The following is a 13,143-nucleotide window of genomic DNA, read 5'->3' as shown; positions in this document are numbered from 1 at the left end:
ATGCTCTAGCCTAAACACTAGCCTTCCCTATTCTTCCACAATACATCCCTTACGCACTCCCCGGAGTCCGTACTTTACCCGAAGTTCTAAACTTAAACCAAGGCGTGAAAGGTAGAACTGTTTGAGGGTTTGGCCCCAAATCAACTCTAATTTAATTAAATTTAATTTCCATTGTTGTTTATTATTTTCCTTGAAGTTACTAACGCGTTTATTGTTTTATAGTTGCAAGCAAAAGTAATCAAAGTAAGGAATCATGTTCCTTTTGTTCCTATTATATTTCTAATAATTTTTGTTATGATTTTCATATACTAATCGTTGTTATTATGGTTAAATTGCGTCCAATGTTGATGTTGATTTTATTATATTTATTGATCACCATATTGCATGTTTAAAGGGAATATTGTAATTGAATATAACGCCTAATAAGAAATTTTGGATGACCGGTTTAGGTTCCTTTTTTAATCTTATGGTTTAATCAAGTTATCACGATATTTAGATTTATGTGTTGCATTTACATTCAACCAATTTAGCCTGATAATAGCTTGGAGCAAATTGAATCTTTGTTTGCATGCCTTTGAGATCGCAGGAATACATTTCACAATAAGAATCGAGTAGAGGCCAATACGGGCGAATGTTGTCTTTTAATGATCCGTGAACTATTTAAAGTTCCTTAAAAACTTGTTGGCGGCTTCCTACTTTGCTTTGTCCCTAATCGTGTCCCTAATCGTATGTCAATTCCCACTTCTTATGAGTGTCAAGCATATTCACAACATGCTTAAGTAGGCGCGCTTCGAATGACGCCTACAGATTCTAAGCTGTGATATTATTTTATTTAAATCTTAAATAAGTTTCAAGTAGTATTTTGGTTTAAAAATGTTTAATTACGTAAAGTCTTGTGGTGTAATACTTTGATAAATGACTTTATATTCAATCAATAGAATTGGTTGAATATGGAGGCAATACCCTCTTGGTTCTCTATTTTAAGATGCCACACACCAAGGTACATATTTGTACTGAGAGAATTATGGGTGTGTTACATGGCAGCTCAAGACTAAGCTCAAGCGCAAAAGTATGATAGTAATAAGTAGAGCAACAACCGACATGAATAATTTTCTCATTGTTAAGTTGGGAAATAATTTTTGTTAAATAGCCTTGAATCGGGTATTAACAACGGATTATATATTTTGTTGGTAGTCGCCCTATAGGGTGCAAACATGAGAAGCTCCCTAGTTTTACGATTGAGAAGGAGTTTCGGATTTCTTGTTGGCGCGCCCTGTTACATTAGGCGGACGAGGTTATTCAATTCTTTGGTTTTTTTTCTCTTTCTCCACATGGTGCTATTTGAGATATTCTTGGGGAGTACTCTAGTATTTTATTAAGGGTTCCTTGTGTTATAAAAGAACCTGTAATCTGATCAATTAGATCACACCTTATGAGCCTTTAAAATTTAAGACTCCTTGTATATTCTCTTGTTCTTTCTTCACTGTTACACCCAAAATTACAAGTTCTTACTTTTCTTGACTTTGACCTGGTAACCAAGGGGAATGGACTTTAGAATTATGCTAAGGGCATTGGACAGACGATGGAAGTAATATGGAAGGGGCTGAGCATAGTCAAATGGCCCAAGAACTGGAGTAAACCGACTTTGAGAGGCAAACAAGGCATTTTAATTTGAAAAGGAGAGTTGGCGCTAAGAAGAATAACCACACAATGGTTATGGGAGTCAGCACGCAGAAAACCAATCTAAGTTTGCCTATAAATAAAAGTGGAGAAACCAGAGAAAGGCATCAGCAAATCAATCAACAACAAGCATTTAATTTTCTTTAAGCTTTCCTCTTAGCTTTCTCAGCTTTCCCTTAGCTTAGTAGCCAAGCGATATAGTTTAACTTTCTTAACATGTATTGAAGATCGATCTTCCTTTCCAATTGCATGAACATGGAGGTAACCTTTCCTTCAACTTGTACAATTGTAGGCCTGACTTTTATATTTCAATTAATGGAGAGCATTTGCATCTTTTGTCATATGTTTATCTACTCGTTTCCTTAAACAATCTAACTTGTTTAATTTCTTTTGGAAAAACTTCTTTGTTGTTTGTTTTGTTACATTAGCGAGGTTATCAATCATTTGAAACCAGTAACAAGAGGGGCATCCCCTTAATTCTCTAGAACAAGATAGGGTATTTGACTTGTTAGCAAAGAACAATATTTGCCTCAACATTCATTATAGTGAAAAAGCTCTCGAACTCCCACGTGGATATAGGTTTAATTTGACCGAACCACGTAACTCTTGTATTCTTTGTTTATCTTCTTTAATTTATTGATTTTCTCATTCTTATTATTTCTTTGATTAGTTCTGCATTAGTCAAACACAATAACACTACCCGATTTACTAACAATTTTTATGTTTATTTCTCTTTTTTGGGGTGAAATCTATAGGTTGGTGTTAGGGGTGTCAAAAACTTACCCAACATGAGAGATTTACATGAAACTGAACTGTTTTTGAACTAGTTGGACCTGATAATTTATTATCCAAATCCGATCTAGAATCAACTCGAAATCGAAATTTAAGATCCAAACTCAAATTGGTATCAACTAATGTCTGAAACCAATAAACCCGATAATTCAAGATCTGAATTTGATTTAACCCAAAATGAAATCGACCCGAAACCACTTATACCTGAAAATACCTCATTTTACCCGACCCGAAACTACCCATGGCCCGGTTAAAACCGACCCAAAACTTATTAGTTAATTATTTATCTACTTATTGATTATAGTTGAGACCAAAAGGGGGATTTTATAATATAGAGTGTACTGAACTTGGGGGTTATATTTCTTTCAAAAAAAAAAAAAAAAAATTGGGGGGGGGGTTATATTTAATTGTAAGTAAAAGAAAGAAATTATATAATATTTGTGTAAGTGGGGTTGGTAATTGTGAAAGATAATAAAATACTTGTGTACGTAAGGTTGTGAGGCTAATGGGAGAGGAAAATAATGAAATAGTAGTGGGTTCTTAGACGGACATAAAAGGAAAATGTGACGATGTTACAAAATATACAGGATTTAACTTTAACAAAAACATTACTAAAGTTTGAAGTTCTCGTATTCTTCATCCCGAAACTGAAATGATTTGAACTAAGATGAGCTAATAATCAAAATAATCCGACTCAAGATCTAACTGAATCCGAAATGACCTGATTCAAATTCTATTAAATCCATTTTGACCCAAATAAATCCAGTTAGATTCGAATTCGAGCTCACCCAAAACTTGATAGATATGGCTCGACCCGAATTTGACTTGACCCAAATTCAATTGGTACCCGACCGACCCAACTTTGACCCGATTTCTAATTAAGCTTTACTCGACTTTGATTTGACCTGTTAGGATAAAACGACCTGTCATTACCTGAACCAGATATCCTGACCCATCATAGATCAATCCAAACTTCATCTAGGTACTTGATTTGACACGTGTAGTTGTAGGGGTGTCCATTCGGTTTTTCGGATTGGATTTAGGCCAAATCTAATCCAATCGAAAATAAAATTCGGTTTTCAATTTTCAAATCCAACCCGATCCGGTTTCCTCATCAAATCCAATCCGAATTAAAATTCGGTTGTTTGGATCCGATCCGAAAATCTGAATTAAACATTGCAAAATTTTAAAGCCTATTATCATTATTATAATCCAATTCTTAAAAACATAGTTGTACACGATTAATATAAGTATTGAAAATATAGTTTTATATGATTAATTTTAATAATGTAATTATAAACATGGTTCAACATGATTAATATTAACAATCCTTATTTGTAAAATCACAGTTTCATATTTTGGTTATTTCAGTTTTTTAGATCCAAACAAGGTCAATCCGATCCAATCCGAAAAGCCAAATTATAAAAAAAAATTCAATCTGATCCAATACGATTTAAAGTTCGGATCCGATCCGAATTAATAATTCAATTTGGATTGGATTGGATTTTGGTTTTAATCCGAATAATGGACACCCCTATCTAGTTGGTGTAGTATGTTGCATATATAATTAGAAGCTTAAAGAGGATAAAACATACTACACTAAGTAGCTGATGGTGAAAGATAAGACTTCATATACTTCGAACGTTATAAGTTTCTGTATTGTAGAGTAATTAAAACATTTGACCATGTGGAATTATGCCGAAAAGTTAATGCCCAAACTCATCAATGTCTCGTTTGGTTGTATATGGGAAATAAATGCCTATAGAAAGTTACAATATATGGAAAATTTTATTGCCTAATATAGGAAATTGTATTTCCCATGAAATAACTTCCTATGTTTTGTTTGGTTAACTTTATGTAATACCCATATATTATTATAACTTTAACTATTTTCCCAAAATTTTGAGGAGAATAATGTAATTTTACCCAAAATACATGTGATAAGTTTGAGTGACCAAGTTAGGGTGTGGGAAATTAATTCCCATGTTTTGTAGGAATTTCCACTTCCCACATTTTTACTTTTAAATGTTAACCAAATAATTACCCTTAAACACATTTCCCATGAATTACTATTTCCCCAATTATTGAAGTGCAACCAAATAAGGCCTAAATTAAATTGAGATATATGGATCAGCTCGAGCTTTAACCCAATAAATACATTTTCAGCTATTTAACCTTTTTTTATGGAAAAATTAATTTATAATACGAAAAATTGACACCAACAATCCCTACTAGCACTGTCAAAACGGTTTGACAGTTCGGTTTCGGTTCGGTTTGAAATCGGTTCGGTAGTTAATCGGGTCGGTTTGGAATCGGTTTAATTGTCTCACGGGTCGGTTTTGGTTCGGTTTAAATAGTTAGCGGTTCGATTCGGTTTCGGTTTATTCTTAAGCGGTTTTAATTCGGTTCGGGTTGTAAACAGTCCGGGTAGTAAACGGTTCGGTGCAGGCGGGTTGCGGTTTTTTAACGGTGCAGTGTAAACGGTTTTTATCCCATTTCAAACAGTTTCGGGTTGGAAACGGTTTCAGGTTAGAAACAGTTCGGTTCTTTTTTGGTTCAGTTTATAACTGGTTCGGTTCTTTTTCGGTTCAGTTTATAACTGGTTCGGTTCTTCGATGGTTTAACCACTTTAACGTTATTCATATCGGTTCCATTTCAAGTTTACTAAATTACGGTTCGGGTCGGTTTTCGGTTTCAAAAAATAAATTGTTTATCGAGTTGTTTGGATTCGGGCAGTTAAATGCTTTATGTTTGAAATTTGATAGTACTTGCTAACCTTTTGCGTTCACAAGTTTTATATAAAGTCGGCAAGTCGCGAATCATTTCTTATTTAGGCATCATATTATAAACAAATTCTCATTGATTTTATAAATACATATTATGTTCTGTTTCAAGTTTAGTCATACTGATTTTACTAGTTTATTACGAATTAGATTATAAGAGTTAGTGTATTAATGTATTATTGTTTTACAATTAGGTTATTATATGCTTCTTATTTAATCATTTATATACTACGCATAGTATCATAATCATGATTTGATGAGTTTTTGACTTCTTGTGAAATGGAAATTTGCAATTTGGTAATTCGATACTTGATTAGTCAACAAGACTGATAATTATGACTCGTTTATCATTATATATTTTCATGAAATTATGAAGATATTACAAAGTGTTTTGATTTGTATAATGAAAGAAAACACTAATGACTAATTAACAAGGTAATATTGATTAGTTCAATCGATCATATGTACACATTATTAACACATGGCATCTAACCATCTCCTAGTTAAATATTCGTATCATCGTTATTCGTATGTATTAGTACAAAGTTATAGACTCATTAGTGATCTTTTTAAATTTATCTATTTATACATTTTATTAATATAACGTTTTTATAATTTTTACGTGTATGAAAATAAAGATATATACTAGTAGATGTTTTAATACGTGTCTTGGACACTGATCCCGATCAAATGGGGCAAAAAAATACTAAAGAATTGAGGGAATAATATTTTTGTAGATGAATGTACAACACACAAACACACACGGATCACCACTCTCAACCATAGATTAAAAAATCAATGGTTAGATTTTTTCTCCCACAACACACACGGATCACCACTCTCAACCAAAGATTAAAAAAAATCAATGGTTAGATTCTTTCTCCCACAACACACACAGATCACCAATCTAAACCATAGATTAAAAAATCAATGGTTAGATTTACATGAAACCCTTTTGAAACCCTTTCTCTTTCATCTTCTTCTTCTTCTTCTCGCCTCTCTCTTCTCTCATCTTCCTTGTCTTCTTTCCCCCCTCTTTTGATTTACCACGCCGCCATCGACTATACTACCACCGCCAACACTATCAACAACCAGATGCCACAACACCGTCGTGAAAAACACCAACACAGACTCTACATCAACATCAATGGTGCAAAATAACGGTTTTAAGGTCAAATTCGACCATGAAAACTCTAGATCTAGAGTTTTCATGGTCGAATTTGGCCTTGTAAACCCAATTCCGAGGTTTTTGAGTGATCAAATTCAGTTTATAGCTCAATTACAAGTTGAGAACTACTCTGGCGAAACGGTTGTACTCGTCAACGACGCCAAAACAAAGCCATGAACTCCGAATCGAGAAACTCCATGGAAATTGCATCACCTTCACAAGAGAATGATCAATCCAAGAATTTCAGAACCCTAACTTTGCTCTACTCCAATTATCTTTGGTCTCGATCCTCCAATTCTCCTTTCATCGGTAAACTTTCCAGTTTTTGTCGTCAATTTGGTCGTGCTAGGTCTCGTCGCCAGAAGTTGTGTTTGCCTCTTCCTCTTCCTTCCAAATCGGTTCATTCTTCACTGTAATTTCTCTCTATTTTACTCAGATTATGCTGAATTCAACTTAATTTTGTTTGTTTGATTGCTTGATTTGAGCTTGAGTATTCCGTACTTTTGCAATTCTTACATGTTTGATGTTTCTGTTGATTTTGTTGTAGTGTTGGATTAAGGATTTTTCTGGTGGTTTTAGTGTGATTGTATTGCTAGATTGTTTGAGCTTCTAAAATTGTGCTGAATTTGAAGTTTTTGAGCTAGAATTACTGAGAAATGTTATGTCATTGAAATTCCTTTTACCTTTATGATTTTCGAGTCGGACAGGATGATAGTTCAACATTTACTGTTCGAATTTAGGGTTTACTAAATGTTGTGACAGTATATTGCAATGTTGGGTAGATCTGGGTTGGGGTTTGGGTTAGGTGGGTGGGTTACGGTTTCAGATAGGTTTAGGTTGGTGGATCTGGCTTTGGGTTAGGGTTAGGTAGGTGGATCTGGGTTGGTTATGGGTTGTGGTGGTGGGTCTTTGTAAGTAGGGTTATGGAGAATTACGGTGGTGGGTAGGGTGAATTACGGTGGTGGTTTTAGTGGAGGGCAGGGTTTGTTGCGGTGGTGTTAAGGTGATTTTAGAAAGGAGTGGTGGCGGGGCAGACCCTTTTTTTTTTGTTTTTTTATCAGAATGTTCCGACGGAATTTCCGTTGCATATTTCTGGCGGAATACAATCCGTCGGAAATTTCCGACGGACTTTGTTGAGCTTGAAAATCTATTCCGACGAACCCTTTTCCGACAAAGGGTATTGCGACAACCGATTACGACGGAATTCCGTCGGAAATTCGTCGTTATTTTCCTGATTTCTTGTAGTGGTAAGCGGTTCGATTTAGAAGTGGTTAGGTTCATAAACGGTTCGGTTTATAACCAGTTCGGTTTACAATCAGTTCGGTTTTTAAATGGTTCGGTGCAAACGGGTAGCAGTTTGCTAACGGTCCGGTGTAAACGGTTTTTTTGCCAGTTTAAACGGTTTCGGGTTGGAATCGGTTTCGGGTTAGATACGGTTCGGTTCTTTTTCGGTTCGGTTTTCTTTCAGTTCGGTTTATATTTGGTTCGGTTTGTTAACGGGTTTGGTTCTTATACGGTTTATCATTAATCGGGTCGATTCGGTTTCGGGTTTACTAAAATACGGTTTGGGTCGGTTTTCGGTTTCAAAAAAATCGGTTTTTAATCGGTTCGGTTCTCATTTGGGTCGGTCGGTTTCGGGCAGTTAAACGGTTTCGGTTTGAAATTTGACAGCACTAATCCCTGCTATCAACCTTCTTTAAAAGCTCTCAACTTTCAATTAACTTAAAGCGATCCCATTTATAAGGGGTTCGACCGTTAAATTTAACTCACACTTTTTTTAAGCTAGAAAGGGTTAAAGGCAAACGACTGACGCCACCAATGATCAAACTCTACTTCATTTTTTTTAGGAGAAATGTATAAATTTTCATATTGTCATATAAATCATTTATAATAGGGGTGACAATTCAGGACAAAAAGTCGAATTTGGGCTAAATTTCGAGTTAAGCTTAAAAATTATATAAAAAAAAAAATTAAAAATAGTGTAAAACTTAATATTGTTATTACAAAATATGATATTTGGGTCAAATGGGGTTGAATTCAGGTTGTTCGGGTTCGATTTAGGTCGGTGCTTGGGTTTCTCTCATTAACTTTCAGTCGGGTTCGAGTTGGGTTAATGGGTCGGTTTATGGATTACCAGTAACGATTTATATGACTACTAGTTTAGTCCCGTGCATTGCACAGATTAAATAGCTATTATTTGTTTAAAATGGTTGTTAATATTCTTTATTAGAAAAAGTATAATCATAATCTCATTAATTAATTTTGAAAGAAGTATTGTATTTTTTTAAGTCTTGAAACTTAGTAGGAAATAAATAGAGAAAAAAAAATTATGTCAAAAATTGTTTAGGCGAGAAAATTTTTCATGAGAAGTGGACATGTGTCCCTTGATGATGTCACCATATTTTGTTTTAGTAATAGTTAATTAATAGATACGAGCAAGGACTAATATACAAATCTACATTAAAACCAATCAAATACCCAAAACATAAAGCCCAAAGCCCAAAGCCCAAAACACTAGGGTTTTAGCCGTCTTACTATATAACCATCATTTCTTCCTCCACTCCAACGCCTCTTCTTCAGTTGTTCATCCTCAAACCCTAACCCCCAAAAAAACCCTAGGAGAGAGAAAATCAAACATCAACAATGAAGCAAGTACTGTCCTCCGACTCCATGGAAATCCCAGATGGGATCGACATCAAAGTCGACGCTAAGATCATCGTCGTTTCTGGTCCAAGGGGTACTCTCACTCGCAACTTCAAGCATCTTAACCTCGATTTTCAATTGATTACTGATGAAGAAGGCAAGAAGAAGTTGAACATTGATTCGTGGTTTGGTACCAGAAAAACTTCTGCTGCTATTCGTACTGCTATCAGTCATATTGAGAATCTCATCACTGGTGTTACCAAGGGTTATCGCTACAAAATGAGGATGGTTTACGCTCATTTTCCCATCAATGCTAGTATTACCAACTCGAACAAGAGCATTGAGATCCGTAACTTTCTTGGCGAGAAAAGGGTATCCACTTTTTTTCTAATTTTTTTTGATGAATTTATGATATTTCGTATTTTATGTCTGTGGAATTTATGATTTTGTTCTGTTGGGTATTGATTTTTGATTAGTTTGAGTTATTTTATGAGATAATCGGACCTGTCGTTAGTTTTTCCAGTTATGTTTTTACTGGATTTTAGATGTGTATAAATTTTGATTTTTTTCTACATTGAATACTTGATTTTTCGTAGTTATCCCTTTTTATGTTTTTCTGAGGATTTTTTTTCATATTTGGTGTTGATTTTTTTTGGCTGGAAATGCTGTATTTTTTTTCCTCTCGAATTTGTTTTTGTTCTGTTATAGATTTTGTGTTTAATTTATTTTAGTAGTAATTGGAGCTGTTAGTTTGTTGTTTACTAACTGTTATTTGACTGATTTTCAGATATTTAGGACCTTTTTATTGTGTTTTTTCTGTGTTGGATTCATGAATTTTGACGATGTAGGGTTTGGCCTGTTTAGATCATTTTGATATGGTTTAGGGAGGTATGAGTTGTTATTAAACTGTGAAATTGAATTGTATTATTACTAGCGACTATTATACCTTAATAGTGTGATAAATAATTAAGATGAGGGAGTAGTTTTGCATTAGCAATTGGTTGAAATTTTAATGTACTCGTATGTGAAGAATCGATGGCAGCGATTGTGGTGTTAGTATTGTTGATAGTTATCAACTGTTTAGACTAAGAATATCCATTATGCTATGAACCCATGAACATCAGATTGCCATAAAGCAAGATCAGTTTGTGATTTTGTGCTGGATAAACTCCTTTGTGGTTTTGTGCTGATAAAAATATTCATTTAGATGGTAGTGTATAATGCTATAATAAACTCAAATTAGTTATAAAAATGTATAAATGTCTGTCATTTTTAATTGAAATGTAGGACAGGGTAGTCAAAACTCATACATAAACCTATCTCCATTGTTAGATAATTTAAAGTTGTTGCATTTCCGTATGTCAATGTCCAGCTCTTTGTCTTGATATCCTGGTTTGAAAGTTGGAGTTAAACCACCCCTCAACCTATAAACTTTGATGATAAGTAATATTTAACGATACCTCTCTTCCTTGAATTAGGATTTTAATTGGGTGATTATTTGGTTGCCTTTTGCCCAGGAAGTTTAGCAAGTTGAAACTGAATCATTCTTCGCTATTCGACTCAACAATTCACAACAAATGTTCATCTTCTTCTGATTGTTACTCTTCATTGACTGGCATATTCATGCTGACCTTTAAGACAATTAGACCTCAGTAATATAACCTGTTTTTTCTTTCTCTGTGTTTTCATCTCAACTTGATTATTGTTATTGTTTTACTACTTTTATCCATTATTTCAACTTTGTTTTTTTTTCATGACCTGTGTTGCAATAAATGTATACAGGTCAGGAAGGTTGACATGTTGGAAGGTGTTACCATCTTGAGGTCCGAGAAGGTTAAGGATGAGCTCGTTTTGGATGGAAGCGATATTGAACTTGTTTCTCGATCTGCTGCACTGATTAACCAGGTATGTTTGGATTATTATTTGTGGTTACATTTTCTTGATGCTGTATTACAAGTTTTCTAACTGCTGTGTTTCTTAATGATCAGAAATGTCATGTGAAGAACAAGGATATCAGGAAGTTTCTCGATGGTATCTACGTGAGCGAGAAGGGAAGGATTGTTGAAGAGGAGTAAGCTATGGTTGAGGCAATAGGAATATGTGTCTTATTTGTGGTGTTTTTTCTTTTCTTGGATCTACCTAGAATTGAAGTTTTTGGTCTTAACTTGCGTCAGACACAATTAATAGATTGTTTCAAGTCTCTTTATTACAATTTTGTGTTGAGGATGCTGAATGAAAAGGATATGTTTAGGCAATTCTTCCTTTGTGTTTGTACACCACGAGCTTGATTTTTTGTTCTAATATGTTCTTTTGTTAGCTTCCCTTGATGGTTTCTTCTCAATATTTTTGTCATCAAATGATGTCGATATCAATTGCAGATTTACAATTGCAGGTTCTGAATTCATTCTCTCCAGTGACCTGATACCGTCAAGGAATTTTCTATTACTGCAAAGTCTGCAAATATAGAGTAGGTTCATGTTGCATTTTATTTAGGAAATTTTGATTTTTACCACCTTCAAATAACGACTTTATTGAATTTACCACCTCCAAAAAAAAAAGATTTACTTTACCACCTCATAAAAAAATTAAACATCAGTTTTCCCACCTAAGCCTAACTCCGGTGACGGAAACCGCCAGAGGGGCCTGTTATATTTTTGAAATTATCCCCAAATTCTCCCGATTTCCCATTGATTTAAACCTAACTTCTTCATTTCGAGATTGAAGTTTTTTTTTGCCATTTTCTTCACAAATTCTGATTTTGGGTGATCCTTAACAATTCCACATCCTCAAATTATCAAATTATTGAAGATTGTACTTGGCCCTGAATCAATTGAACTGTTCGACGACAAACAGCGAAAAGGTAAGCAATTTTCATGAATTCTATTGTAATTTTTTGCAATTGTTTGCGTGATTATGTTACAACTGCCAAGTATAATTGAAATTGCATGTTTTCTGTTATTAATTCAAACCCAAATTCATATTGTAAATAATTAGGGTTCATGTAAGTGTAAATTAATTTGGGGGTTTTTGATATTTCAATTAGGCAGTAAAATTAGGGTTAGATTATGGTAATTGTGTTCAAATACAATTAACTTCAATGAAAATTTGGCAGTAGAAATGGTCACACTACCTCCGAATTACGAGAACAATTTTTTTCCAGAAGTCGAATCTATTCTTCGTCGCCGTTTGTTTTCTGAAACCTCTGTCATATAACAATCAGGTTCAGGAAACAGAAATTGAAGCAGCTCAGGTACGAGTAATTGTTGTTCCTCATCCACGGATTCGGTATTTATAAGATTAAACACGTTTTTGTTTGCAATCCTTAAGCCATTAAGGATACAAATCAGACCAAAAACCAAGCTATAAGCAAATTATAAGATGAACTTTGGCTCATTTACTACCCAAATTAAGGATTTGTAAAGAAAATCGCAAAAAAAAAAACTTCAATCTTCAACAATTTGATGTGGAAATGAAGAAGGTTGTTTAAATAGGAGGAAAATCGAGAGAATTTGGGGATAATTTCAAAAACTAGCTGTTATGGCGGGCCCCACTGGTGGTTTCCGTCACCAGAGTTAGGCTTAGGTGGGAAAACTGATGTTTAATTTTTTTATAAGGTGGTATAGTAAATCTTTTTTTTTTGGAGGTGGTAAATTCAATAAAGTCGTTATTTGAAGGTGGTAAAAATCAAAATTTCCTTTTATTTAATGGATTTTTTTGAGTAGGTTCATGATGCATTTTATTAAATGGATTTTTTATTTTTATTTTCGAGTAAACATGAGCCGGACTGAATTCAAACAGTGTCTCATCTAGCAATAAGATGAGCTTGATAGTTGATACCACAAGTCCACAAGTGTTGTGCTTTGAATTCAATTATTTTGTTTGGGAACATTATTCATTATTGTAAACGACTTTAATGTGTGGGGCTAATCCCTGACTTCTATGGGTTTCTTTCTTTCATATAGGTATAGTAAGAGCATCTATAATGGCTAGCTACATGAACATGTAGTTAAGGGTTGTAACATTAATATTTCTTAAGCTATATGATTTAAGATACAATTTCTACAATGACAATTTACT

The 13,143-nt window shown here is 34.1% G+C and overlaps 1 protein-coding gene across 1 annotated transcript; it reads left to right on the top strand.

The window, feature by feature from the left end:
- The first annotated feature begins 8,987 nt into the window (after nucleotides 1-8,987).
- On the top strand, nucleotides 8,988-11,387 carry LOC110711835 (60S ribosomal protein L9-like). Its single transcript, XM_021890268.1, has 3 exons — nucleotides 8,988-9,438; nucleotides 10,849-10,971; nucleotides 11,055-11,387. The coding sequence occupies exons 1-3, from the start codon at nucleotides 9,067-9,069 to the stop codon at nucleotides 11,139-11,141; spliced, it is 582 nt and encodes a 193-aa protein (XP_021745960.1). The 5' UTR covers nucleotides 8,988-9,066; the 3' UTR covers nucleotides 11,142-11,387.
- Nucleotides 11,388-13,143: the final 1,756 nt, after the last annotated feature.

Source organism: Chenopodium quinoa, unplaced genomic scaffold (genome assembly GCF_001683475.1).
Source record: "Chenopodium quinoa cultivar QQ74 unplaced genomic scaffold, ASM168347v1, whole genome shotgun sequence".
NCBI lineage: Eukaryota > Viridiplantae > Streptophyta > Magnoliopsida > Caryophyllales > Amaranthaceae > Chenopodium > Chenopodium quinoa.
The sequence above is the reverse complement of the archived record's forward strand: the minus strand, read 5'-3'. Positions and strand labels throughout refer to the sequence as shown.

What these genes read in the sequence shown, in the direction of transcription:
- LOC110711835 (XM_021890268.1), top strand. Translation starts at nt 9,067, where the DNA reads ATGAAGCAAGTACTGTCCTCCGACTCCATGGAAATCCCAGATGGGATC. An exon ending in ACTTTCTTGGCGAGAAAAGG is followed by an intron (nt 9,439 to 10,848) that starts GTATCCACTTTT and finishes AAATGTATACAG; the next exon opens with GTCAGGAAGGTTGACATGTT. An exon ending in CTGCTGCACTGATTAACCAG is followed by an intron (nt 10,972 to 11,054) that starts GTATGTTTGGAT and finishes CTTAATGATCAG; the next exon opens with AAATGTCATGTGAAGAACAA.